The sequence below is a fragment of the Chenopodium album genome, chromosome 1 (genome assembly GCF_948465745.1).
Source record: "Chenopodium album chromosome 1, dcCheAlbu1.1, whole genome shotgun sequence".
Taxonomy (NCBI): Eukaryota; Viridiplantae; Streptophyta; class Magnoliopsida; order Caryophyllales; family Amaranthaceae; genus Chenopodium; species Chenopodium album.
Window position 1 is genome coordinate 88,310,985 of NC_137834.1, and position 26,331 is coordinate 88,337,315.

General features: G+C 32.2%; 2 protein-coding genes and 1 pseudogene across 3 annotated transcripts; all 3 read left to right on the plus strand.

The window, feature by feature from the left end:
* Window positions 1-9: 9 nt before the first annotated feature.
* On the plus strand, window positions 10-3,763 carry LOC145625210 (FBD-associated F-box protein At5g60610-like; annotated as a pseudogene). Its single transcript, XR_014110490.1, has 6 exons — window positions 10-204; window positions 979-1,042; window positions 1,153-1,384; window positions 1,481-2,157; window positions 2,240-2,379; window positions 3,124-3,763. The product of XR_014110490.1 is annotated as an FBD-associated F-box protein At5g60610-like (transcript).
* Window positions 3,764-7,557: 3,794 nt separating this feature from the next.
* On the plus strand, window positions 7,558-8,444 carry LOC145625217 (uncharacterized). Its single transcript, XM_081678291.1, has one exon. It carries the CDS (start codon window positions 7,607-7,609, stop codon window positions 8,246-8,248), a length of 642 nt encoding a protein of 213 aa, XP_081534417.1. The 5' UTR covers window positions 7,558-7,606; the 3' UTR covers window positions 8,249-8,444.
* Window positions 8,445-20,473: 12,029 nt separating this feature from the next.
* LOC145561808 (uncharacterized) lies at window positions 20,474-25,399 on the plus strand. Its single transcript, XM_081621922.1, has 2 exons — window positions 20,474-22,042; window positions 24,767-25,399. The coding sequence occupies exon 1, from the start codon at window positions 20,515-20,517 to the stop codon at window positions 22,030-22,032; it is 1,518 nt and encodes a 505-aa protein (XP_081478048.1). The 5' UTR covers window positions 20,474-20,514; the 3' UTR covers window positions 22,033-22,042; window positions 24,767-25,399.
* The last annotated feature ends 932 nt before the right edge of the window (window positions 25,400-26,331 follow it).

The following is a 26,331-nucleotide window of genomic DNA, read 5'->3' on the forward strand; positions in this document are numbered from 1 at the left end:
AGAGAAAATCATCAGCAGTTATAGTTCCAATTCCACATGTTAACACAATGATAATAGTCCGATCAACAGCTAAATACCTGGTAAAACCTGCAAAAAAAAAAAAAAAACACCTCCTCTCTCTTCCGTTCTCTTTGTTTCAACTTCCAATTGAAGCGCAATTTACGTCATCTGGTATTTCTATCCTCCATAGAAACCGCTTTTGAGGTATGATGTTGTTATTTATGTAATAATTCAATATCAATTTGACAATCTAGGGTTTTACGATGATTTAATTTTATTTTAATTGGGGTTCGTATTATTGAATATTAATCTAGTGTTTTACGATAATTTAATTTAATTGGGGTTCGGATTATTGAACTTAGTAAGGTTCTGGAAGTCGCGATTCTAGAGAAGAAAATTATGAGCTAGGTTGATAATTGAATCAAATTATGGAACTAAGATATTGGACTTTTTCCCCTAAAATCATGTGATTTTTCGAGCCTAATTTGATAATTGAATCTAATTTGTCTTTAAAGTTAGGATGGAACTCCGATATCGTACTCCCCTCTTAAAATTCTGTGATTTTTCGAGCTTAATTTGATAATTGAATCAAAATTTGCTTGTTAAAGGTGCTATCTTTGTTGCTTAGCGCCCTCTTTTTCTCTGTAAATCCTTGCCCCAGATATAAGACAAACTTTTAAATAAAACGGATGTTAAGTAAATTAATGAACATCCGGCATAAAGTGACAATAAAATGTGCAAAAGTTACACTAAAACGCACAAAAGTTATCCTGACATATATAAAAGTTATTTATGCTGCATTGATAAATTTGACAAAAGTGACACTAAATATGACAAAGGTGACACTAAATCTGACAAAAGTGTACCCGATGTTCAGTAAATTACTGAAAACCGGGTGTATACAAAAGTTTTCCCGGATATAATTGAGTGATTTTTGGATTTAAATAAGTATTTGATTGGTATTGTTGAACCTTGTAGTTTGTATTTTGTGATCAATATGGAGAAAACGACATGGCCTATACTAAAATCTTGCAAGCATCAGGTTGGTGTATTATTTATTTTTGTCCATTATTAATATACTCTATTGCTTGAATTTGCTACAAAATTTGTCACGCTAATTTACGTTATACCGATGATAATTAATTACTTCAGTGTTCTGAAGCAAAAGGCTGTGAGTTCATTGATACGAATGATCGATTGAGTCAGTTGCCACGTGATGTTTTGATGGCAATCATGTCCCTTTTAACAATGAAGGAAGCTGGAAAAATTAGTGTTGTTTCACGCACATGGTATTACTTGTGGCGATGTTTACCTGTCTTGTTCTTCAAAGTTGATCCTTCTACAATTGAAAATGATAAACTCCTACTTCCCCAACAAAGATCAGGTTTGATAAATTCTTGTATTGGATGTATGATATATAAGCTCGCTTATAAATTACTATGTTATTCTTACCAGGTATTGATTTGAACTTGTCTATCAGGTTTTACAGGTTGGGTTAACAGTGTCGTGGGAGCTCATCTTGGTCCTGTTATTGATGAGCTAAGGGTGATTTTTGACTTAGATGTCAAATTAGAATCTGATATCGATAAATGGGTGGTTTTTGCATTATCAAAACAAGTCAAACACCTTGAATTGGACTTCACACCATTCTACAACAGAAGTATTTCCTTGATTGATTGCTATACTTGGCCCCTTGAATGTCGTATGTCATCTCTTGCTCTGCATGCTAATATGGCTTTCTTAAGATCTTTGTGTCTTAAATATGTCAATATATCTGGAAAAGACATTGAGTGTCTTCTGTGTGTGTGTTATGCCCTGGAGGATCTTTGCATTGTTAATGGGTCAATCTATTTAACACATATAAATCTTCCGGATTTATCCCTACAATTGAAGCATTTAGAGGTATCAAATTGTCCCCGTTTGATTTGCATTGACATTAGGGCCCCAAAACTTGTGTCATTTACTCTTCATGGGCGGCCTATAGACCTCCATATTAGAGATTCGTCGTTGCTTTCTAAGGTATCAATCGGTAATGGTGAGTTTCAAGGAGAGATTGTGGACCATGCTCTTAGCTCCCTTTCAACGTGCTTCTCGAATGTTAAGTTCATAAGTTGGGACTTGCTGTTGGATCCCCAATTTGGTGGCAACCTTGTCAAGGTATTTCAATAGATGCCATGTGAATAAATACTACTCCGTTTGCTTTATTTTTTTATTTTGTAATTATCATTTGCTTATGCAGGTGAATATGGGGATCAATAACCCACCTTGCATGACAAACCTCAAACATATGGAATTCCATGTTACAGCAGTAATGAAAGCCTACTTGGATGGGCTGATTTTATTGAGGCATCTCCATTCTTGGAGAAACTCACTATGCAGGCAAGATACCCTCAGTTCTTCACACACACACACACATATATATATATATATATATATAGCCTTCCTTTATGTGAGAATATCTAATATGTTCTAAATTTTAAATCTAATGTTTTAAATATTTTTTCAGGTGTTCTAACAAATGCTGTATACTAATACTCACATGTTTTAATCATATATAGTTAAGTTATGTGTTATAAATTTTAAATAACTTGTTCCAAAATTTAATCTTATATGTTTTGAATTTTAAAATGTTTGTCTATGATATCTATTCATATGTTCTAGAAATTAAAGCCATATGTTTTAAATTTTTTCTTGAATGTTTTAAATTTTTACTCACATTTTTCTATATTTTATACCAAGTGTTTAAAATTTTTATTAACATGTTCTAAATATTAAATCAAATGTTCTAAATTTTACTCATGTTCTAAATTTCATAAAGTAGATTTTCTAAATTTGTACTCATATGTTCTAAATAATTACTCACATATTCTAAATAATTACTCACTTGTTTTAAATCTTTACTCGTATGTTCTAAATAATTACTCACATGTTCTAAATTTTATATCAGTTCTAATGTAGGTATGAGTTTTCACATATGGACCTGTTCACACTAAATCCTTCCCCCAAGCAACAATTCTCATAAAAGATAGGATTTTCATGTAAATACCCATTTTCACGGATCTCAATCCTATATGTAGTGTTTTGCTTAATGATGATTGTGGTTTTTCTCATCTTGCATTGCAGTTCTCGTTATCATATTACATGAGTACTGACTATAGGAGAGATATAGTTAAACGCAAAGGGCGTCCTCTAAAAAACTTGAAGACATTGGAGCATATTGGCTCTCTGGGATTACCAATTGACATTGAGTTTGCTACCTATGTAGTCGAGAATTCCATCATGCTGAAAGGTGTATTTTTTTCAAAATTATGGGTGCCTGAAAGAGTTAGAAAATCTACAAAAAGGCGTATTAAGGAGTTTAAAAATACTTTGCCCCAAGGAATCACCTACAATGGCTTCCGTACAAAATTAATTACCCAGTCCCCATAGATAAATTAAAATTCCTATGATTTGCAACTTCTTTCATGCCAACCAAACAAGTTTTAACAATTTCTAGGAATTTGATGTAGATTCCTATGGGAAGTAAAATTACCATTGCAACCAAACAACACCTAAATTTTCACTAGATTTAGGGATTAAGTGTGCCTTTATTTATTTATTTTAGCTTGATGGCTATTTTCTATTCATAGCAGAAGCAATAGTAAGCATAGACATAGTTTTTTTTATTTTTTTTATTTTTTTTTTAATGTATGAACTAATTTTTGGACCCAGACGATGTTCCGTGTTATTACATATTTACATAAAATTAATAAATGTTTTTATGATTTAATTTACTTGTAATTAAATTTGTTGTTCATATTGTCATTTGCTTCATATTAATATTTTGGTGGTAAAACACTTGTTTGTAGAACTAACGGGAGGAAGGGAGAGAATTGGAAGGATTAAATTGTAGGAAATTGATCCCTCCAACAATGGAGAGATTTGGAAGGAAAACTCATCATTTTTCTCTCCCCTCCCCTCCTCTCCTCTCCTCTTCTCCTCCCTCCCCTTCTTTTCCTTCCCTTTTCTTTATCCGAACAATCTTGTAAAGGTTCTATGTTCACAACTCCTATTCTGTACACCTGGGTGTACCTTCCTCTAGGTACCCCAGGGGCATTTTGGTAAATTCACAAAAAAGCATGTCTCTTACACATGATACCCGGAGCTTCCTTTCTTCTTCCTAATTTCGACACTCAATTTCATAATTTTGTTCTTCATAAATTTGCAGACAATTTACTCGAAAATTCACAGCAATAATGGCATAAATGCATAATTGATTGCAACTCCAATACCAACTCCAATACAAACAATCGAAGATCAATCTCAGCAATTTTTTTGTGAATTTATCAATATTAGTTGTTAATTTGAGCAAATTGATGCAGTAATCTATATTTATATGAGCATCAATTGATCATGATTAAGTTGATCTTTTTCATTCATCAAAATTGATATACATCAAAATTGATCATGATTAGCAAAAAGCAAACTGAGGTAATTAATGAACATAATCTCATTTTTGGTTATTAAACAGATTTTAATTGTACTGAAATTGAGCAAATGGAGGTAATTAATGAACATAATTTGATCGTTGAGCATATTTAATTTAGCATATAATAACATTTTAATTTGATCATTGACACATGGACGTTATTAGGATTTAGGATTGTCTTTTAATATAGGTAATATAGGGTAATGATATATGTAGCTCTTACCTTAGGGCTATATATAAGCATTTAATATACTTCCTAATATAAAATTAAGTTGGGAATTCATGACAAAAGCACGCCAAATCGGTGTATTTAATATTACTTTATCCCTAATATTTTCTTTTTGGGTTTTTCTACATAATTACCCTGTAGTATCGGGTTTTCTAAGGTGTGCCCACCCTTTTGAGAAATTCTACACTGTAACCCCATGGTACAGTTAGTAACTGTACAGTACCCTTGCCGTTAGTTTTACTTTAACGGTGTTATGTTTTGCTAAAACTGAGCCAACTTTACATTTTGTAACCCAAAAGTCCAAAAGAATAAAAAGATACATGATCCATCCTAATGATCCTATTCCTAATCTTAAACCCCCAAAAATGGCAGCAACTTTTGAATGGCTCCTCTTCCATTTCCCGCCAATTCATCAACTACCCACTTCAGTTCTTCCCTAAAGGTATCATCTTATACTCTCTATTTCTTCAATTGAATCTCTGGGTAATTTGCAAATTTTGCTGTGATTAATTAGGTCAGAAGTTTCCATTGTTCAAAAAACACAAATATATAGCAAAAATTAAGGCAGTAATAAATGGGGCAAAGGCATTCAGTACGACATCGTGGGATGAAAAACCCTTTGAAATACTGCCTGATGGTAAAAGGGTGTGCTTGGATGAGATTTGCCTCGGCTAGTATTGCCTCTTTGTAACAACAAATCGTATGGTTTCAAAATTAACTTGAACCTTTTTATTCACACCAGTTTTTCATACAGTAGCATTAAACGTTTTTAAAACAAACTTTTTCCCCCACTCCCTTCCCCCGGGGTCTCCTGCATACATGCCGGCTTCTGTGCAAACTAGCAGTACTGAAGCGAATACGCACACCGGTCCATCTTAGCCTCGAGGATGTTGGTTCCATCCCTGTCATAGTGGCTCATTTACTTTTTCCCATACCTCCATTCCCTGGCTCCCTGCTTGTGCAGCACTAGTTACTGTCAGTTGCAAATTATAGCACAACTTGTTTTCACAATTAGAAATTTTCTACTGCTTTTCACTTTCAAATTTAGATTTTTCCTCCTTTATAACATAGGCAAAAGCAATGTTGATGCAACTCCAAACAAGAGCACAATACTTCCAGGCATAATAGGCATGACAAATGAATTGTAACTATTTCACTACTTGAGTTTAGAGCTAGGTCGAGTTTCTTAAAAGTAAAATTTTCTTCAAGATCGCAACATAAGTAACTGAGAAATATCTCATCAATATACACAAAATATAACAGTGATACGCTAAGTATATAACCATCTCTAACTACCTCCCCAAACTCCAGCAAATTGATCTTGCAGGAATGTACTGTTTATGTGGACTAAAGCTTTTGGTATATAGCCTAATTGTTTTATAATTTCAGCTATTAACTTTTGAAAGATGGATCTTCTTCAAATATGGACATATGGTAGATAGATGATTATATGTTTATTTTGACGTTGTCAAAAAAGATGATCCCAAGTAATTTCTCTTTGATTGTCATATTAAATTGAACCCTTTTCATACTCAATCTTGATCTTGTTCTTATACGTCCGTATTTGTCACAATTAAGATAAAATGAACATTTATTTTTGTTTTTTTAGAAACTTATATAGAGTACTACTAACGCATAAAATAATGACTATATTATAGACGAGATTTGATCGGTAATTCTTTCGAGCAATAGCAATTCCAAATACATTATTGATAACCAAATTTTACCGATGGATCGTGTTAGTTGGATTTAATATTGATGCTGGTGGACTACTCATTAGCCATTATTGGTCAATGGATAGATTATAGATACACTATGCAACTACATGGTCTATGGATTATGTTAAAAACCCACTGAGGATTGAGGAACAAGTAGAAGAGAATATGACAGGGTAAGAGATTACGTCATCCGCAGTAAAAGCATGACGTCATCCATTAAACCGTTGTTTCCTGGAAATAACGGTGAAATTGGGGAGTTCTTTTTTACAGACATTCTAGAAACAAAGATAATACACTGCCTCCATTCCTAATTTCCTATTGTTTTTTTTTTTTAATTAACTTTATCTATTTTTGTATCTTTAACCATGCACTTTTTTACTTTAATAAGTAAAAATTATCAAAGATATATATATATATATATATATATATATATATATATATATATATATATATATATATATATATATATATATATATATATATATATATATATATTACCTTAGCTAATTTCGGTGCGATGTATAAAAATTTCACTTCAAATTTAGAATTAGACAACAAAAGCATTACCTACTGTTATTTAACAAACAAAAGCATTACTACAAAGTAGGTTAGACTACAAAATTCAACTTGTAGCTTGTTAAGATTAAAATTGTATGGCCAAATTATGTATCCATAGAGTGTGAATGTGTGATGCATGTTTTAATTTAAAATCGCTTCAGATGTTTTGAAGCTAAGAGCCTAAGTGTGCTAATTTGACGATTTAGAAAGTGCAAATATTATTTTTGATGCAAGAAGTTGCAAATATTAAATATAGGAATAATTTTTAGAGACATTTAACAATAAAAATGTAACAAATGAGAAAATTGTATTATTAGTACCCCGTAACAAATTTTAAAAAATTCCATCACATGCTAAATTGTACTTTTGTAGTCATCCTTTCCTTTAAAAGTGTTATTGTTACACATAAACACTTAAATTTCTTATTAAGAGGCAAAAACTATGAAACATAAGTTGAATAAGACATTTGGGTCATTGTCAAGATCACCTAATATTTCTGACTTTGACCAATTATAGGTGACTCTCCACAAATAAATACACCCCATCATCTACTTCTTTGCTTCTCCTAATCTCCTTTCCCAACTTCATTCCTTTCTTTATTGCCAATCTTTTTTTGCCCTTTATTCAAGCAGCATGACTAGCACAAGTGACTGGCTACACTTCCACCAAAGTAACCCCTCGGCCGCGTCCCAAACACCTTACGCCACCACAACCACCTCCGCCGACCTCTTCTTCCCGGGCCGGGTATCCGATGCCACGGTAGTCTCAACCAACATGAGCCCTACCACCAGCCCGGCTCCATCGGGCCCGGCCCAACTAGGCCCGACTCAGAGCCGGGTCTCCAAGCCCGCTCGCAAGCGGACTCGAGCATCCCGGCGAACCCCAACCACACTCCTCAACACCGACACCTCCAACTTCCGCGCCATGGTGCAACAGTTCACAGGCGGCCCGAGCAGCAACTTCGACATCCCCGGGCCGGGCCCACAAATGTTTGGGAATGGAATGGGCCGTGGGTATGGGCTTCATAACCCAATGGCCCAATTACAACAACAGCAACAACAACAAGTATTAAGCCCACTACAATACTCCATTTCATCTAACAACAACAATAACAACATTATGTTCATGCAAAGAATGGGAGAAAATTTTACAACACATGATCACAGTAGCAACATTAACATGAACATGGGATTGACCGGAACTGGAACTGGAACCGGAACCGGTGGCGGATCGTCGTCGAGCGAGAACCGAAGCATGGACAGTTTCCATTTTTAACATTAGGATCAGATTAACACAAAGCATGATCAAGCTAAGTGTAGAAGCAATTGAGGAAAGTGATGTGAGGTGAGGTTGGTGTAGTATTGGTGAGCTGACTTTTTGGAAAAAAAAAATTAAGGAAGAATCTTAGAAACATACTAATATTGACTAGTATACTATACTGCTACTATACTAGGAAGTTGTTTATTTGTTATCTTCCTTTTTATGTACAGTTATTTTACCCCTTTTTTTTTTTTTTTTTTTTTTCCTTTCCTTTTAATTTTGATTATCTCTTGATATTCTTCATCCTTTTTTTCCCTTCCCTATTTGGTTTTGTTAAGGGGATGGATTTGCATTTACAAGGTTTACATAGGACAATCAAATGGCCAATTAAAAATGCCTTTTCTTTTCTTTTCTTTTTTTTTTCTTCTTTTTTTTAAGTTCCTTTGTTATTTTTTGGGTTATTGCCCAAGTTTGTACTTACTTTGCTTTCCTATATGTGATATGTAATCCTTTGTTTCTTCTTCATATTTTGCTATATGTTTCATTCATATGTGTTTTCCATGAGTGCGTAGAATTTATGTTTCATTAATTCAGATCAATCACAATAAAAATATACCTGGATGAGTACAATAATTTTCGGATATAACTTTGGGTTGTGACTAGTGGCCACTTGATGTTTTGAGATGTCCAATCTTATACAGACCACTAGCTATGTGCTAAACACTTAAATTATTACAGTCTTTCAAAAGACGCCCTTGGCCTAGGCTTGAGCCTAGCTACATGTTTATCTTACAATGTTTACATGGTTTTCTAACTAAATTTGGGAACTAGGAAGTCACTTTCCACAATTTGACACACACAACATTGTCCTAGCGGCCTAGCGCCGCAGTCTTTATCATGCAATGCCTCGGGCCAACATTGTCCTAGCGGCCTAGCGCCGCTGTCTTTACCCACAACCCAATCAAGAGGCCGAGAATGGAAAGATGCTATTACTCTATTAGTCATGAAATTTTGGATAGCATTAGTTCAGTGTATAAATGATAGAATCATATATGACTTTGTATAAAGATCATATGTGATCCGTTCAACAAAGTTATATTACTGAATTTTATTAATCTAAGGTTCTTGAAATTATGACATCATGCATGATTTTGTGTTGTTTAGTGGTCTTAGATTCCATTTTAACAACAAAATATACGTATACAATATCAAGTCTATTTTTGCGTCTAATTTAGGTGACCATACATTGGATGGTATATTTTCTGACCTTACATTAGGATCACTACTGTAATGTTGATCTTACTAAATTTGGGTCAAAATAAGTTGAACATAAAAATCAATATACAAAATCTTTGTCTTACCATGAATCTATATCGTTTCATGATTTGGTTGCATAAGAAGGGAAAAATTTACATAAAATAGATGTCATATGGTAAGAAATCGTCATTAAAGACCTTTCAAAAGGCAAATAGCTCATGAAAGCCTAACCAAAGAGACTAATCAAGTTATAGGGTTTAATTTAAAGAGGGCACTATGAATTAGAAAGTTCAAACTTAATTATACATTCAAGTAAATTTCAACAATCATAGAAGGGTGTTTAAGTTGGAGGTTTGGTGGCCTAACTACTAACTATAGTACCAATTGCTATAACCTTATAAGCTAGTCTATAAAAATAATAATATTATATTCACCATAAATAATTTGAATATTAATATTATACAAACACAAAAATGAAGGAGTCTCTTTTGTTGACTACTCTCCAAATCGTCAATGGAACAATTATATGCACTCCAACTTTAAAAAAATAATTTAAAGAACACGTCCTATTACATTTCATAACTTTCACATTTGTTGGCAAAAACGCAAGGGTATATCTTTCTTTGCAAATTAAATATATCACGTAATTATGTACTATAGTTTACTTGGTTAATTAAGTAAATAATTACTCCATGTATAGGCAATATAGCAAACAATCCACGATTCCACGCCATGCATGCATTTAGGCACTAGCTAGCTATTCCTTATTGTGTTGAAGAATTGAATTTTCAAAGATAGCTATAGAATTGAAAACTATACCATATTGTGTAATCATATATATATGGAAGAATAATATAATGTAACACAAATTAATTATCCACTAAATTAATTTTACTTAATAAATTCTACTTGTTCCGTACGTGTTCAAGTAGAAATAGATCAACTTAGACAACTTTCTATTATAGTTTGAATGAAGTAAGGTCAATTTTAATGTTTCATTGTTCAGTCATAATTCAATTGTAAATTTATCACTACTTTAAATATTAACTTTGAATAATGCTTCAATATGACCGATTTACAAACATAACGTGCAAATTAAACATGTTTGATCAATTGAAACAGTCAAATATAACAGGAATGAAAACATTTTTTTTTTTTTTTTTTTTAAAAAAAAAAAAAAAAGAAGCAGTAAACACCTTTGCTTTTATTTCTTCTTTATTTTATTTTTTGAAAGAATTTCTTCTTTCTTCTTTTTTTTTTTTTCTTTATACTTGTATTTATACTTGTATATATACTTGTATATATCTATCGACTATTGTATCTAATATTTTCCGTCCCACAATTAATTATCACATTCTCCTAATCTTTACAAGGGTACACATGTAAGGTGCTTACCTCTATTACTTTTTTTTTTTTTTTTACTATGTTAAATATACTAAATAACAGATTGTAATTGATTGATTTCTCTTTTAGAAATTGAGATTAGTTATTCTAGACATCTCGACAAAGTATACGAGCCTATTATTTCCGGGTGAATAGATTACTTTACAAATTCCCATAGACACGAGGAAAATTAAAATTGATTGAGAGTGAAAGAATCAAAGAATTGAACAAAAATTGACCAGACCCCTTATTATTACATTATATTCCGAATTTCCTATGTTCCATATTTTGCTATATAATATATAGACAATATATTTTATAAAAGTATGTTTGATATAATTTGTTGGGTTGTCTTTGTAGAATTGAACTTTCTGATGGCCAAAGCACGTGATAATTTGTCAGCATTGAATTATGAGTGAAAGTGATTTATTTTGAGTGAGATTTGGGATGGAAATAGGGGTTGAATGTAAATCTAATGGCCTAAATTTATGGGGACCATATTTTTAATTCATCATGAAAGTTAGAATTTGACTTCTCAAACTTATCGTTCTCATGATATTACTTTCATATTTTCACACTTTTATTATTTGTGTTTATTTATAACTCCATGAATTTTGTATTAATTTTCTAAATTAATCTTGGTTTTTCTATTCTTTCATGATTACTTAATTTGAAAGTTAATCACATGTTACTTTTGTAAGTTAATTACTCTTATAGATTGACTAGGTTAAGTGCCGTGCCATGCACGTTTATAATTAAACTTTACAACAAAAATTATAAAGAATGGTTTTTATTTATTTATTATTTTTATTTTTGAGGGGAATAAAGAATGGTTGTTAATTTAACAATTTATCCAAAAAAAATATGTGACAAAATAACTTGAATTTTAATTTATACCAAATGCGTAAAGGTTATTGTTTTGAATTTTAAAAAAAATAATTTATTAATAGAAGTTTAGAAGCTATTAGGTTTTATATAAGAAAACGAGAATATAAGCTTAGGTTAGTACTCGTATATATCTTCAAAAAAAAAAAGGGAAAAAAAAAAGAGGTTAGTACCCGTATACGAACTAATATACATTTGTCCTTATATTTTTGTTGACACACTTTGACCGGTTTAGGATAATTAGTATTCCATAATCAACTTTTTAAAAATGTATTTATAGTGAGTAGCAGCGGTTTTTATTTTAATTTTAATAATCACATTGCATAACGATTAATGTCAAATGATTAATGTTGGAGCTTGGAGGAAAAAATTGATACTCCTTAATATTATAATAATCTTGGACAATGATATATTTAATACCTTATTTTTAATCTATGTTTGTATACGTGTAACTAAAAGATTAATAGTATATAGAATATATGTTAAAAAAAAAATATTAATTGAATATGATTGGATTAGATATGTTGTCAAAATAGAAATAAGTATTATTGTAGCTTATAAAATGGAAGTCATTAAAATTTGGTAAAAAAAAAAGAAAAAAAAAGGAAAGTGCAAAAAGGAGGGAAAATTATTAATGACATCGTGACAAATGTCATCTTAGGTTCGCTTTTAGTATAGGTTAATTGATTAATTAAGGTGTAAAACATACATACTTACACACAAATAAACCTACAACTAACTTAGCCTATGAGATTTTGTTTGATTAGTCCATGACGAGCTAGATTGAAAACTTATATTAGAAGCTTAATTATTCTAGGTGAAATTTCCCCCACCCCAAAGGCTATCACTTTTTAAGATTAATATGCTTTTATTAGTTGTTTGTATGCACCACGTAATTAATTAGCTAGCTAAATAATAATTACTCGTACTTCGTATTATCATATGTATGGATGTCGCATGGTTATTAACAAAAAAAAATAAGGTTTGACTGGTTTATTGATTCAACTTAACTAGTCTTTTGACCCGTTCGATGCACGGGTTGTTACTTATGTTATTTTTCTTGAAAAGTGTTGGTGGTGTTGTTGAATTTAGGCCCTGTTCTCTTCACCTTAAAAAAATAATATTAAGTAAAAATAATTTCAGTTCAGTAAAAATAAGTTCAGTTCAGTAAAATTAATTTCAGTTTAGTAAAATTAAGTTCAGTTCAGTAAAAATAAGTTTAGTTCGGTAAAATTCAGTTTTCTTAAAAAAGAATTATAATAGAAAATCAGTAAAAATAATTTCAGTTCAGTAAAAATAAGTTCAGTTCAGTAAAATTAAGTTCAGTTCGGTAAAAATAATTTCAGTTCAACAAAAATAATTTCAGTTCAGCAAAATTAAGGTGAATCAAACAGGGCCTTAGTTAGGTATATATACATAGATATGGTAGGGTATGAAATGACACATTGGTTTAAGTTATACTCGTATTTAAGTTTAGGAGATGAAAAGACTATTTTATTGTTAATGTAATGAACACTAATTAGTTTAACTTTAACTTATTATATTAAATATAAAACACTCAATTTTCTTACTTAAATTTGTAAGTTTTAGAATGCATAAAGATTAAAGACTCAAACATTATTTATATATTTTGTTTTTATATTAAAATGGGAATTTAAAAAGAAAGGATTAAGTTAGGTGACATGTGACATATGACATATGAGTGATTATGGTGGCATGTGGCTTAGTATAGATTTGTGGTTTTTGTTTTTAAATACTAAGTATAGATATAGATTATTTACATATACTAGGTTAGATCCAGTGTCATACACGGTGATCTTTATATATAGTTTAGATTATTGATACGTTAATTTGGTATTTGCAATTTTAATTGTAGCTTCCAATACACAACTAAAACAAAAGTAGGCAAAAAAAACCCGAGCAATATTTTGTTTTATTGTAAAATAGGTCACCAATTATTTAAAAATATTGATTTTTGGCATGTATTGCCCAATTTGTTTTAGAAAGATTTGTGAATAAATCTTTTAATTTAAATATAATAATTTTTACGTGTTAATATGGAATATGTACAAAAAAAATATGATTTTTGTAAATGATTTGTTTCCTAAATTAAAATATTTTTTCTAAAAAACAAAAGCAAAATAAATAACTAAGGACACACCAGGAGATGACACGTGTCATCGCTGGTGTGTCTTTTAGTATATAGTACTAGGTTAGATCACGTGCCATGCACGATAACCTATAACTATATGTAGTTATATATTTTTGATTGATAAGAATTATAATCATATATTAGTCGAGAAATAATAAAAGTATATGATAAGTTGATTTGTATTTGCATGAGTTTCAAATACACAACTAAAACAAAAGTAGTTAAAAAATCCAAGCAATCTTTTTTCTTGTTGAAAAATACGTTATAAATTATTTTAAGAATATATTTTTGGGTTTATAGTTGCCAAAACTTTTTTAAATTTTTTTTTGAAATCTTTTTATATTCATTATAATAGATACTACATTAATATGGAATATGTATACAAAAATTAATCTAATATATATAAATAAAGTAGGCATTTTTGGAGACCATTGGGAGCGCCACATAAGAAAAGGTATATTTTCGACCAATTAAAAATTAGATTTCTATTTTATTTTGGAATTAAAAAAATCACTCGCCACCTAAACAAAAGTGACGAATGAAATTTTAAATTTTTGCCACGTAGGTAAAAACGACGAATAGTAATTTATTAGGATTTTAATTATTTAAGAACATTAAATTTTATCATTTTTATTTGTTACAAAACTAAAAAATTATCTTTAGATATTAGGATTTATATTATTTAAAAAACTAAAAATTATATTTTGATATTTAAAAATATAATCTAATATATATAAATAAAATAGGCATTTTTCGGGAGCACTTGACGCACCACATAAGAAAAGGTATTATTTCAACCAATGAAAAATTAGATTAATAATTTATTTTAGAATTAAAAAATTTACTCGCCACCTAAGCAAAAGTGACGAATAGGATTTAAGAATTTTGACACATAGGTATTGAACAATTAAAATTTAAATTACTTTTAAAAAACCAATAATTATCTTTTCTAAAAAAAAAAGTAATAATTATCTTTTTTTACATGCAAATTTTTAATCGAAAATGTCTTTAATCTCTCTCTAGAAAATATTGTAAAAGTTTGATTTTACGAATAGAGAATAATTAAAATTTAAATAAAAAACTAAGTAATATCTTTTTTACACATATGGATGCAAATTTTTGATGGAAAATACTACGTATCTTTAATCCCTCCCTAACAAATATTATAAAAGTTCGATTTTAATAATGTACTCATCAAGACGAATAAAACTAAATCTTATATGACTGATTTCCCATAATTTTTAATAGTTAACCAGTTATAAATGAGACTTACATTTTAAACAGAGCGAGTATATTAAATAAACGCATAGGCAAAAGACTTATTTTGATCAATAAAAAATGAGATTTGTCATTTCTTTTTTGAATTAAAAATTTAAATTGTCACATAAGCAAATTAGTGAATAAGGTTTGAAATTTTAAATTCAAGCGTCACGTAAAATAAATAAAACAACAAAAGATAACTTTAGTGTTAAAATTAAAATTATCTTATGATATTAGGAATTTTATCCATATATCTAATGAATGATCTTCATAAATATACAAAATTTTTAATTAAATAAAATGATTTACTAGAACCGTGCATCGCACGGGCTTACATCTAGTATATATAAATAAAGTAGGCATTTTTCGAGAGCATTTGGAGCGCCACATAAGCAATTAAAGTCATTATTTCGACCAATGAAAAAATAGATTTACAGTTTATTTTAGAATTAAAAAAATCAATTGCCACATAAGCAAAATTAACAAATAGGATTTGAGAGTTTATATTCAAGCATTATTATAAATTAAAATAAATTAGATAATTTTTGTAAGTTAACATAGATAAGTAAATTAAAAAGATAACACAAAATTTTTAACAAAAGATAGACTTTTTTGAGAATTTAATTAAGGAAAATTGTAAACTAATAATCCCACCTTTAGTGCGTCTTCCATAAACAATCCCACCTTTCGAAATTCCAGAAATAATCCCACCTATGGTAGGGATCTTTCATTAACAATCCCTGACCGATTTGATTATTTTAGTAACCGGATTTCTTAGGTTTAAGACACGTGTCGGATTTTAATAGGGTTATTCTAATTTTTAATAATTAAAAAAAAAAAAAGCAAAATTTATGTAAAAAAACTAAAACCCCCAACCTCTGCCGCAGCCCCACCACTGCATTCCCCTCCCCATCCTCCGCCCTTGCTTTCCCAGCAACCCAACTTACCCCCCAAGGCGCCAGACCCAACCACTGCATTCCCCACCGCATCGCTGCCCTATCCCCGTAGCATTGTTAGTCGTCAATGGCAGATTATTAAGATCAGTTTCCAAGGAAAGAATTCGATATCTCGATCACTCACCCTAAATTCAATTTCAACAACAAAATCAACAAACAATTCAAGAAAATAATCAAAACTTAGAAATACTAATTGAATGAAGAGGGTACGAATAGAAATTAAACCACAAAGAAATCCACTAGTTTTTAGGGCTCGCAATTTCCAATTTTCCTGGAAACTCGTTGTTGGGGGTTGGTGATTCGAGGCTGGGGTGGGGTTTTTTGGCTGGGGGTGGAGATTTTCGGGGTTGTTGTGGAGGTTTTTCGAGGTGGTTGAAGGGGTTTTCCGGCATGGTTTGGGGTTTGTGGTGAATAGGGGGCGGCAAGGGACAAGTGGGTATTCTGGGTGGTGGACTGTGGTTACGGGTTTTCAAGGTAGTGTTTTCGGGGGTAGTTAGGTTGTGAGCTGTCGTTGTTGTTGTTGCATGCAGTCGCTGCCGGTGGTGAAGTGGGAGGAGGGTAGCAGCTTGTTGTTGGTGTAAGGTGAGGTGAACGTGGTGAGCAGGTTGGTGCGTGAGGAAGAAGGGTGGAGTTATGGTGGTGGATTGGTGGCCCAATGAGAGAGATTAGGTAGAAGAAAAAAGAAAAAAAAAAATTAACCTGCTTAACAGGTTATAGGTCAAAGGGATCGTTAATGGAAGATCCCTACCAAAGGTGGGATTGTTTCTGGAATTTCAAAAGGTGGGATTGTTTATAGAAGACTCACTAAAGGTGGGATTATTAGTTTACAATTTTCCTTTAATTAATAGATGATAAAGTAGGTTGATTTAGCACAATGATATTACATACATTAACATAAACGTTTTTGGAAATAAAGCAAAAGAATAGATTTTTTTTTTTTTTTTTTTTTTTTTTGAGAATTTAATTAATAGATGATAAAGTAGGGTTGTTGATTTATGATATTCCTTACATAGAAAAATATAATTTAAAAAACAGAATATATATAATATAATCTAAAGATTAAATAAGTAGAAAACAAATCTATTCATTTTTAGATAATTATAAAAAAAAAATTAAACAAAATTGATTTACAAGGTATAATTTATGAAGTCTATCATGATATAAGAATTTTTTTTTTTTTTAAAAAAAAAAAAAAAAACCTGATTTTCTTGATAGAATTTTATGAAGTCTATCATGAATTTCATGATAGCACATAGTTAAAGTCAAACACCCTCCTCACCCTTATAAACGTTTCTTTAGCTCACCATTGGACTCACCCCATATAAACGTTTATTTAGCTCATCACTGACTTCCCATCTCAGCCCATTCACCCTTATAAATGTTTTTTTTTTCAGCTCACTATTGGACTCACCCCATATAAACGTTTATTTAGCTCAGCATTGGTTGGGTCATTGATTTCAATATTTTGGTGGATGGAAAGTAATGTTGTCATAAAAGGTTGAGGTTTATATCAACCTTCTAGATTTATTTTGCAGAGTAATGATTTACTTTTTAACACTTTAGTTTTTCATTAGGGATGATACTAATGATTTGTACACATTATTATGCTCATGCTATGCTTCATTCGTTCAAAAAATCATGATATTAGTATACTACTTATTTTATTATAATTTTTTTTGGCAACTTCTATATTCTAAAGATTGATTGAGTAATAGTTTCATATCAAGCAATCAAATGTGATAATGAAAGTTCATTATAAAAATTTAATTTTGTTCAATTAGATTAATTTCAGTAATGCAACACTCTTGGTATATATTTTTCATTTAACTATTTAAAAATTTATAAATTTATATTTTCGTACTATTTCTCCCACCGTCTTTATTTTACCATATAGTTTTGGGTTTAATTTATTAATTTTTCATCGTATAAAGTTGATACGGGGGAAAAGAATAATGATGGTCTAAGTTATTGTTTGTGAAAGAAAAATAGTGATTCTATATCTATATATGTATAGATGAACAACACGTTTTCATTATACAAACAAAAGTTCAAAGAGGATATATAATTTAAAAAAAAAATAATATCTTTTCACATTAAAAATTTAATCCTAATATCCGATGATAATGAGATACTTTAAAATAGAGTATAAAACTACGAATAGTTATTTAGAATTTAAATTTTATGATAAAAAATATCTTTTAACATTATGAAAATAATCTTTTCAGATATGTATAAAAAAAACCGTGCATCGCACGGGCTTCCATCTAATTATTTTTAAAAATGATTTGTTTCCTTAATAAGTAGTTTTTTTAAATTAAAAAAAAATGAATAAATAACTAAGAACACACCAAGAGATGACACGTGTCATTGTTGGTGTGTCTTTTAGTATATAGTACTAGGTTAGAAATTTTCAATAATCGTTCTTGAATTATCATTAATTCATTAAAATTAGTTTTTTATAAACAAAAAAATATATAAAATATAGTTGACAAATTTTTTTATCAAAATAAAGGATTACGAAAAATTTGTTAGGTATAAAATAATGTAAAATATTATCAAACTTTTTTTTTTGAGGAAACATTTTATCAAACTTATGTTAAGAATGTTTTTTTTTATACCTATATAAATATTTGTGTTAAAATATGTCAAATATTTTTTTTATTTTAAGTAATTATATTATATAATTTTAGGGAATTATTTTTGTATAAGATAAATTATTTACATATATTCTAAAAAAAAGCTACACATAAGTTCGATAAAATAAGAAAAAATGTAATTTAAAAATAATAAAGTTAGACATATAAATCCAAGTATGTTTAATAATACTAGAAACAAAAAAAAATGAGTTTGTTTATTATTTTTTATTATTATTATTATTATTATTATTATTATTATTATTATTATTATTATTATTATTATTATTATTATTATTATTATTATTATTATTATTATTATTATTATTATTATTATTATTATCATCATTATTATATTTCAAAATTTGACAAATTCATACAACCTACAAAAAAATTATTGGGAAGCCGAGATACAATTTGGACCCCACTCCTCTAGATATAGCAAATTCTATCCTAGTGAATATATGAGCTGCAGCACGTGCCTCAATGTCATGAGTCTTCGAGAACTTCTGGATTCGCTTTAGCAATGCAACAACCTTCTTTTATAACTTCCCAAGAGAAGAGAAAGAGAAAGGAGGGAAGTCATGTCCAATTGTTCGACAACTGGATTCGTACTTGATCCGCCTTCGATTGGCTGCATCAGTCACTACCCGTCAGGAACAAAGTCAGATAGCCCAGACCGTGTCAAAGGAGAGAAGACCCTGTCTATATTTGCTTGGGGGTAAGTGATTCTTTGTTCTTGTTTAACTTCTTTCTATAATTTCAAACATTAACCTATATAGTTAGTTTGACTAATATGTGAGAGGTTTTGATTTAGTGAGATTGCTTCTCTTTACCCCACATACTCACACCCAAATCTTTTTTAAAATTAGAATATCCTATATACTTCATGGTTAAAATAAAATGTAAATTTAATCAAGGTTGATGAGACAAGGGATAATCAATATATACTCCTTCCGTGTTTTTTTAAGTGTTACACTTATCAAATTCGGCAGTTTTTTTAATAAGTGTTACACTTTCTTTTTTGGCAAAAATTACATTAAAATATTACATCTCTCTCCTCTCATGGTCCCCACTTAAACCCACTACTACTTTTTAATTATATTTATCCTCTCACATTTATTACTTTTCAATAAACTATTAACCCCACTATCTTTCTTTTTCAATTTTTTAATATTTCAACTACCCCAATTACCTCTTATTTTATTTAAGTCAATTAAATTGCCTGAAAATATGTGCCAAATAAAGTGTAACACTTAAAAAAACACGGAAGAAGTATATTTTTTTGGTGTAGTAACTTAGTACAAAAGACATATAAAGAGAAAGATACAAATCAAAGAAGTATCTTTAAATTTGAATACATCTTAAACTGAAAAGTCAAACCAACCCGACAGTCTTCTGCCATCGAATTTGTTTCTCGATAAACATCATTGAATTCAACCTATCAATAGCGATCAAACAACGGATGTCATTTCCTTGATCAAAAAAATAAAATTCCAAATAGTTTAGTAGCAGCCTTTGAGAAATGCTTCATCTTCAATTTGAAAGGAATCACAATTATTCACATAATAAAGACTAACATATAATTAAACCCTATTCAAGCTACTGGATTGGGCTTTATCTTTTCAACTGGACTGGGCCTAATACAACATTTCGGCCCAAAACAAAACAAAAGATCTCTGTAATTCTATATTCATATTTCTCTTTCCTCCCTTTAATTCGCAAACAATCAGATTTTCCCCAAAAATTGAAAAAATGGGTCGACCTTCATCCGTAGTCGAAATCCCGGAGCCCCGAAACCACCGTAATTCGCCGGATTCCGGCGATTCCAGAGACCGTTACCGTCGCCGGAGAAGTCGCAGCCCTGTTACCCGGCGAAGTCGAAGTCCTGTACCACGGAGAAGCAGAAGCCCTGTTTTCCGGCGAAGTCGTAGTCCTGTTTACCGGAGAAACCGCAGTCCTGTTCGCCGGAGAAGCCGGAGTCCTGTGCTCCGGCGAAGCCCGGAGTATCGGGAGTATAGGAGGGAGGAATACAGGAGAGAGAGTAATGGTAGGGTTCCGGGAGAGGAATCGGATGAGGAATTGCGAGGGTTGAGTAAGGAGGAGTATCGGAGGTTGAAGAGGCAGAAATTGAGGAAATCGTTGAGGAATTTCTTCTGGAAGGTTACACCTAGTCCTCCTCCCAATGAAAACGATGATCGCGAGGAGGAGCTTGAAGAGGAGAGAGAAAATGGTGGTGTTGATGGTGCTGGTGATGGTTTGAGGAGAGAGAAGAGGAATTCTAGGTCTGCAAGTTCGGGTTCGGGTTCCGAATCGAGTTCTGAATCGGATGAATCGGATAGGGAGAGGAGGAGGAGGAGGAAGAGAGGGAAAAGGGTGAGTAAAGGGAAGAGGAAGAGTTCGAGCTCGAGTTCGAGGCGAAAGAGGAGTAGGAAATCTGATGATTCTGATAGTGATTCTGGTGAGGATGAGAGTGAGGATGATTATTCAAGCAGTGAAGATGAGGGGAGGAAGAGAAGAAGCCGAAAATCGAAGTCGAAATCGAGGAGTAGTAGGAGTAGTAGGAGGAAGAGGGGAAGGAGTAGCAAGAGGAGGAGGAGAGACAGTGATTCTGAGAGTGAGAGTGAAAGTGAGACTGAAGGGGTGGAGAGTGATGGAGGGAAGGCGAAATCGAAGAGGGGTAGCAAGAAGAAGAGGGGCAGTAAGAAGAAGAGTGATGAGGGTAGTGGCAGTAGTGAATCAGAGAAAGAGGAGAAGATTGGATTGGATGAATCAAATTTGAATGAATCAAATTCTGAGGCATTGATGTTGAAAGAGATGTTAGAGTCGAAGAAGGCGGCGGCTTTGATTAATGAGCCACCGGTTGGGCCACAGCCATTGCCGAAAGCTGAAGGGCATATTAGTTATGGAGGTGCACTTAGGCCTGGTGAAGGTGATGCCATTGCACAGTATGTTCAACAAGGGAAGCGTATCCCACGGCGTGGAGAAGTGGGGCTTTCGGCTGATGAGATATCGAAATTTGAGACACTTGGGTATGTGATGAGTGGTAGTAGACATCAAAGGATGAATGCCATTCGTATTAGGAAAGAAAACCAGGTTTATAGTGCTGAGGATAAGAGGGCTTTGGCTATGTTTAACTATGAAGAGAAGGCTAAACGTGAGTCTAAGGTTATGACTGATTTGAAGAGGCTTGTACAACGTACCATTGGTGAAGAAGTTGATCCTAACCATGATCCCTTTGGTCCCAAGGATGGCGAAGATGCTGAACCGTAGTCTATGTGCTGTATGTTCCCTTGACTTCCATTGAAAGATTAGATTAAACTGTTGGTGATTTGCTTACTTGTAATTTGCATTCTGTTGTTACTTAGACCTTGATATTGGGTTCTATTTGTTCTTGATTTTGTTGTTGATTTTCAATCTGTAGTTGATTATGTACTTGATGTGTTATTATGTTGGTTGCTAGTGGCATTAAAATTTTACAGGACGTTAAATTCATTAGATTTGCAGAATGTTCAGGTTTTGTTTAGCTTCTTTTGCTGGTTTCGCAAGTAGGGCATCGAATCTTGATAATTGAATGGGCTTGCTATCATGGAGTAATTCTATCGCGCTTCATCCTAGTCTTCTGAATTATGTGCTAAAGGAATTATTTTCAGCGCTGGTCTTCTGTGAACTATATCTGTCAATTTATTATGCCCTATGGCTAATATAGTTCTTTTTATCGTATACAGAATACATATTCTATCACTTGGTTGATAGCTTTCCGCTCTACTGGGTTATCTTCCTTATTTGTTTTACTATGAGGTCATTCTGATCTTTGACTTTATCAAATGGTGGAGGTTGCTGCTATCGTGGACCTTTATAATTGTGAAATTGTCATTATTTATGGTGGTGAGGGTCAAGGTCTTAGTGTGTTGATATGTAGTTATGGTTACTTATTGACTAGTTGAGTAGGGGAGGTGAGAATGTTATTTTTAAGAATGAGATGGTGAAATAATGGAACGTTTGCTAATCACCAAAACATTATTGGGAGATTAGAGATTGCACTGTCGATGGACAGCTGTAATACTTAAATAGAAAATCCTTAGAGAAATTAGAGGAAGATTAGAAATTTAGAACCAAAGATGGAAGACAAGATTTCATTGGGAGAGATTATTAATCGTTGGGACAAATCAATTTCTTTCCAATTTCTAGTGAAGACAAGTATTCATTGGGAGAGATTATTAATTATTTTAAATAAAAAGTTAAAGTGAACTTTTGTCTTTAACCATGTCAGGGCTTAGTTTGGATTTGATTAAGGTTCTTAGCTAGAGTTTTAGAGCATATTTGTAAATTATTCTGGAATGCCTGAAATTGAGGTGGATGATTTAATGAACACATTCGCCCAGGTTTTTGTGTTTATGATATAGAGATCTACTTCTTTTAATGATTAACCAGCTCTAGATTTACAAAGTATGGAGAGACTCTAAATCATTAATGTGTTTACTGGATAACACGGCCCCAAATAAAACCAAAACCATACCCCTTTAAACACTAAGTCCTCAAATTCCCAAAAATACTTTTGTGATCTATTTAGGAGAGCCTAAGAAGCGATTGTGTTCCTTACTAAAGCTCTAGCCCCTCCCCACCTCTTTTGTGATTGCTACTGGAGCAAATAGCACTTGTTTGCATCTCTTGCATATGACTCAATTGACCTACTGTGGCAACTTGTTATGCTTCTGTACCTTAAAGGTGTGCACTTTGCTGTCGGAGATTTTTCTTGAATTATTGTCCCTCCTATTATGTGTTGCTCATTCTGCGTCAACTTTCAAAATTGGTAGAAGACATGTGATAGCTTAATCTCTTTATTAATGTCAACACTTTACTGTAGCAAATTGTGATTTGTGAGCACAAGTTTGAAGTTTGTAAAGTTTGGACATGTATATTTTAGGAATCTAGTAGGGTGGGGTTAGAGTGTGAGAGAAAGTTAATGGTGGGGTCCACATCATAGGGGTTGAGTCTATCCATTTTAAGTGGAGGAATATTTGTAGACATCCTGAAAAGGAATACAAGAAGATTGTATGTGGACGCCTGGACGGGGAGGGAGTATTATTAGGCTGATGTGGGCTTTATGTGTTTCAATGGTTGTGTATGACAGCTACTTGTGTTACAGAAGTTTTCTGATCTATATGTAACTCTTTATTCCTTTCTCGGTTTCTCCTGTGGAACAGGGTTTCATAGTCAGTAATAGGTGTGTGACCATGTGATGCAATTTTGCAAGATAAATTATTTCAAATTTCTGAGAGATAGACCTCTTTTTTTTTTCCCCTTTCTTTTTTCCCGTTATGGCTAAATTCAAGTGGCATCAGAAGTTTGACTCTAGTAATTTCTGTTGTCATTGAAATATCATGAAATCATCCACAGACAATATATGAAGCAACTTAGCTGGAGATATAGTCTCAGTCTATAATTTTGTCTTATTAACTTCAATGTAATAGTTCTGTCGTGTTCTATTGTTAAGTAGGCATCCTTGTAGCAAAGACGGTGATTTGATGATCAACACTGTCTGATGTTGGTTATAGATGGAAATTGGATTCCTAAGCATGTAGAACTCATCTTTTTGCGCCGATCTCATGCTGATTTGAATGTCACTGGTCCATCTATTCTACTGAACCCGAACTTTGCAAAGTCAATTTTATGATACAAGTGCTCCAATTTTTTTTGTTGATGTATCTCAAAATCCTAAAAAGTTTCATCGTCTAGTTTTTTTATATAAATTTTCCAACTAATTAATGATGTGTAAGTTCTAGCATCATTTTTTTTTGTTTTCAGTTGTCTGTGATTGCTCTTGTACAGAAAGTGTGTGCTCACCTTCTTGCATGTTATTAACCGACCTGGGGCTTTAATATGTTCTGCTTGTAATGTCTGAAATGCTTGCTCTTAGCTATCAGTTGCCAGTTGGAGGTTTTTTTGTCCTCGGTATTTGTTGAACGCTCTGTTTCAATCATTGATGTCTGCTATATTATTTCAGACTTGATGGTGGTACTTCACTGTAGCAAGTTTTGAATGCTAGCTTGAAGCTGCAGGAATGGCTGATAAAGTGGGCTGTAAGGGTTCTACTGCTTGTGCAAAAGCAAATTTTGTATGGATCAAAGTTTTCTGATCTACTGTGAAATTCTTAATTCCCAAGAAGTGGTTTTCATAGGCAGCAGTGGTCGTATCAAAATATAAGTGATTCCAGTTATTCAATATACTAGTAGATTGCATAATGGAAATCTTTTATCTGAAAGGAAGCTTTTTGGCCTGCATCAGAAGCTTGGATCTGCAGAATATATTTGGGCATTGAAGTGCCAGGAAAATTTCTATGATGACTTATGAGGTGACTACATTAAGAGAGATAGTCTCAGTCCAAATGATGAAGACTAGTGTCAACTTTTAGTTTAACAGTTGCGATAATGTTTGGTTGAAATGTCGTTAAGGATGTATCTTTGCTGCAAAGATGACGATTCATACTTTGATGTCAGATGAATTACTCTGTAGCTTCCTGTCTTGTGTATGTAAAATTTTTGGAGTATCTTTGTGTTCCAAACTCAAATTAAACACTGTTTTTGTGGTTTTTAAAAATCTATATTAAAGCATACGAGTAGTTGCAGCATTATATACACATACTCTTGCCTTACTTAGCTACAATTACAGTCTGTAAATACTCCTAATCATAGCCTGTAATCACTCCAAAAATCACTCAAGAATCAGAGTGATTTAATTCAATCTACCTAAATATGGAAGGTTTATATTTACAGAATATTCTGGATTTCTAACACTCCCCCTCAAGTTGGATGGTAAGGTCTCTAACACCCAACTTGCTCAATGCTTGCCCAAATGCTTGTGTGGAAACAACTTTAGTTAGGATGTCTGCTAGCTGATCCTCTGACCGAACAAATGGTAGAGTTATTATTTTTCCATCTAGATGATCTTTGATGAAATGTCTATCTATTTCAACATGTTTTGTTCGATCATGTTGAACTGGATTTTCAGATATGCGTATGGCTGCCATATTATCACAGTACAACTTACAACTTTTCTTAGGTGCATACCCAAGCTCTCTCAAGAGCTTTCTGAGCCAAAGAACTTCAGTGATGCCTTTTGCAATTCCCCTAAACTCTGCTTCGGCACTGGACATAGCAACTACCTTTTGTCGTTTGCTCTTCCAGGAGACCAAATTTCCACCCACAAGAGTGAAATATCCAGAAGTAGATTTTCTACTATCACGGTCTGCTCCCCAATCTGCATCTGTGAAGGCATGGAGGTCTAAATGTCCATGGTTCTTATACATAACTCCCTTTCCAACAGTCCCCTTTAGATATCTCAGAATCCGGTATATTGCTTCAAGGTGTTGTTTCTGGGGTTTGTGCATAAATCTACTGACCACTCCAACAGCATAGGCTAAATCAGGTCGGGTATGAGACAAGTATATCAGTTTCCCAACAAGCTTCTGATATTGAGTCTGATTTACTAATTCAGCATCTTCAAGAATTTGGAGTCCATGATTCATGACCATAGGAGTATCAGCTGGTTTGCAGTCTATCATACCTGTTT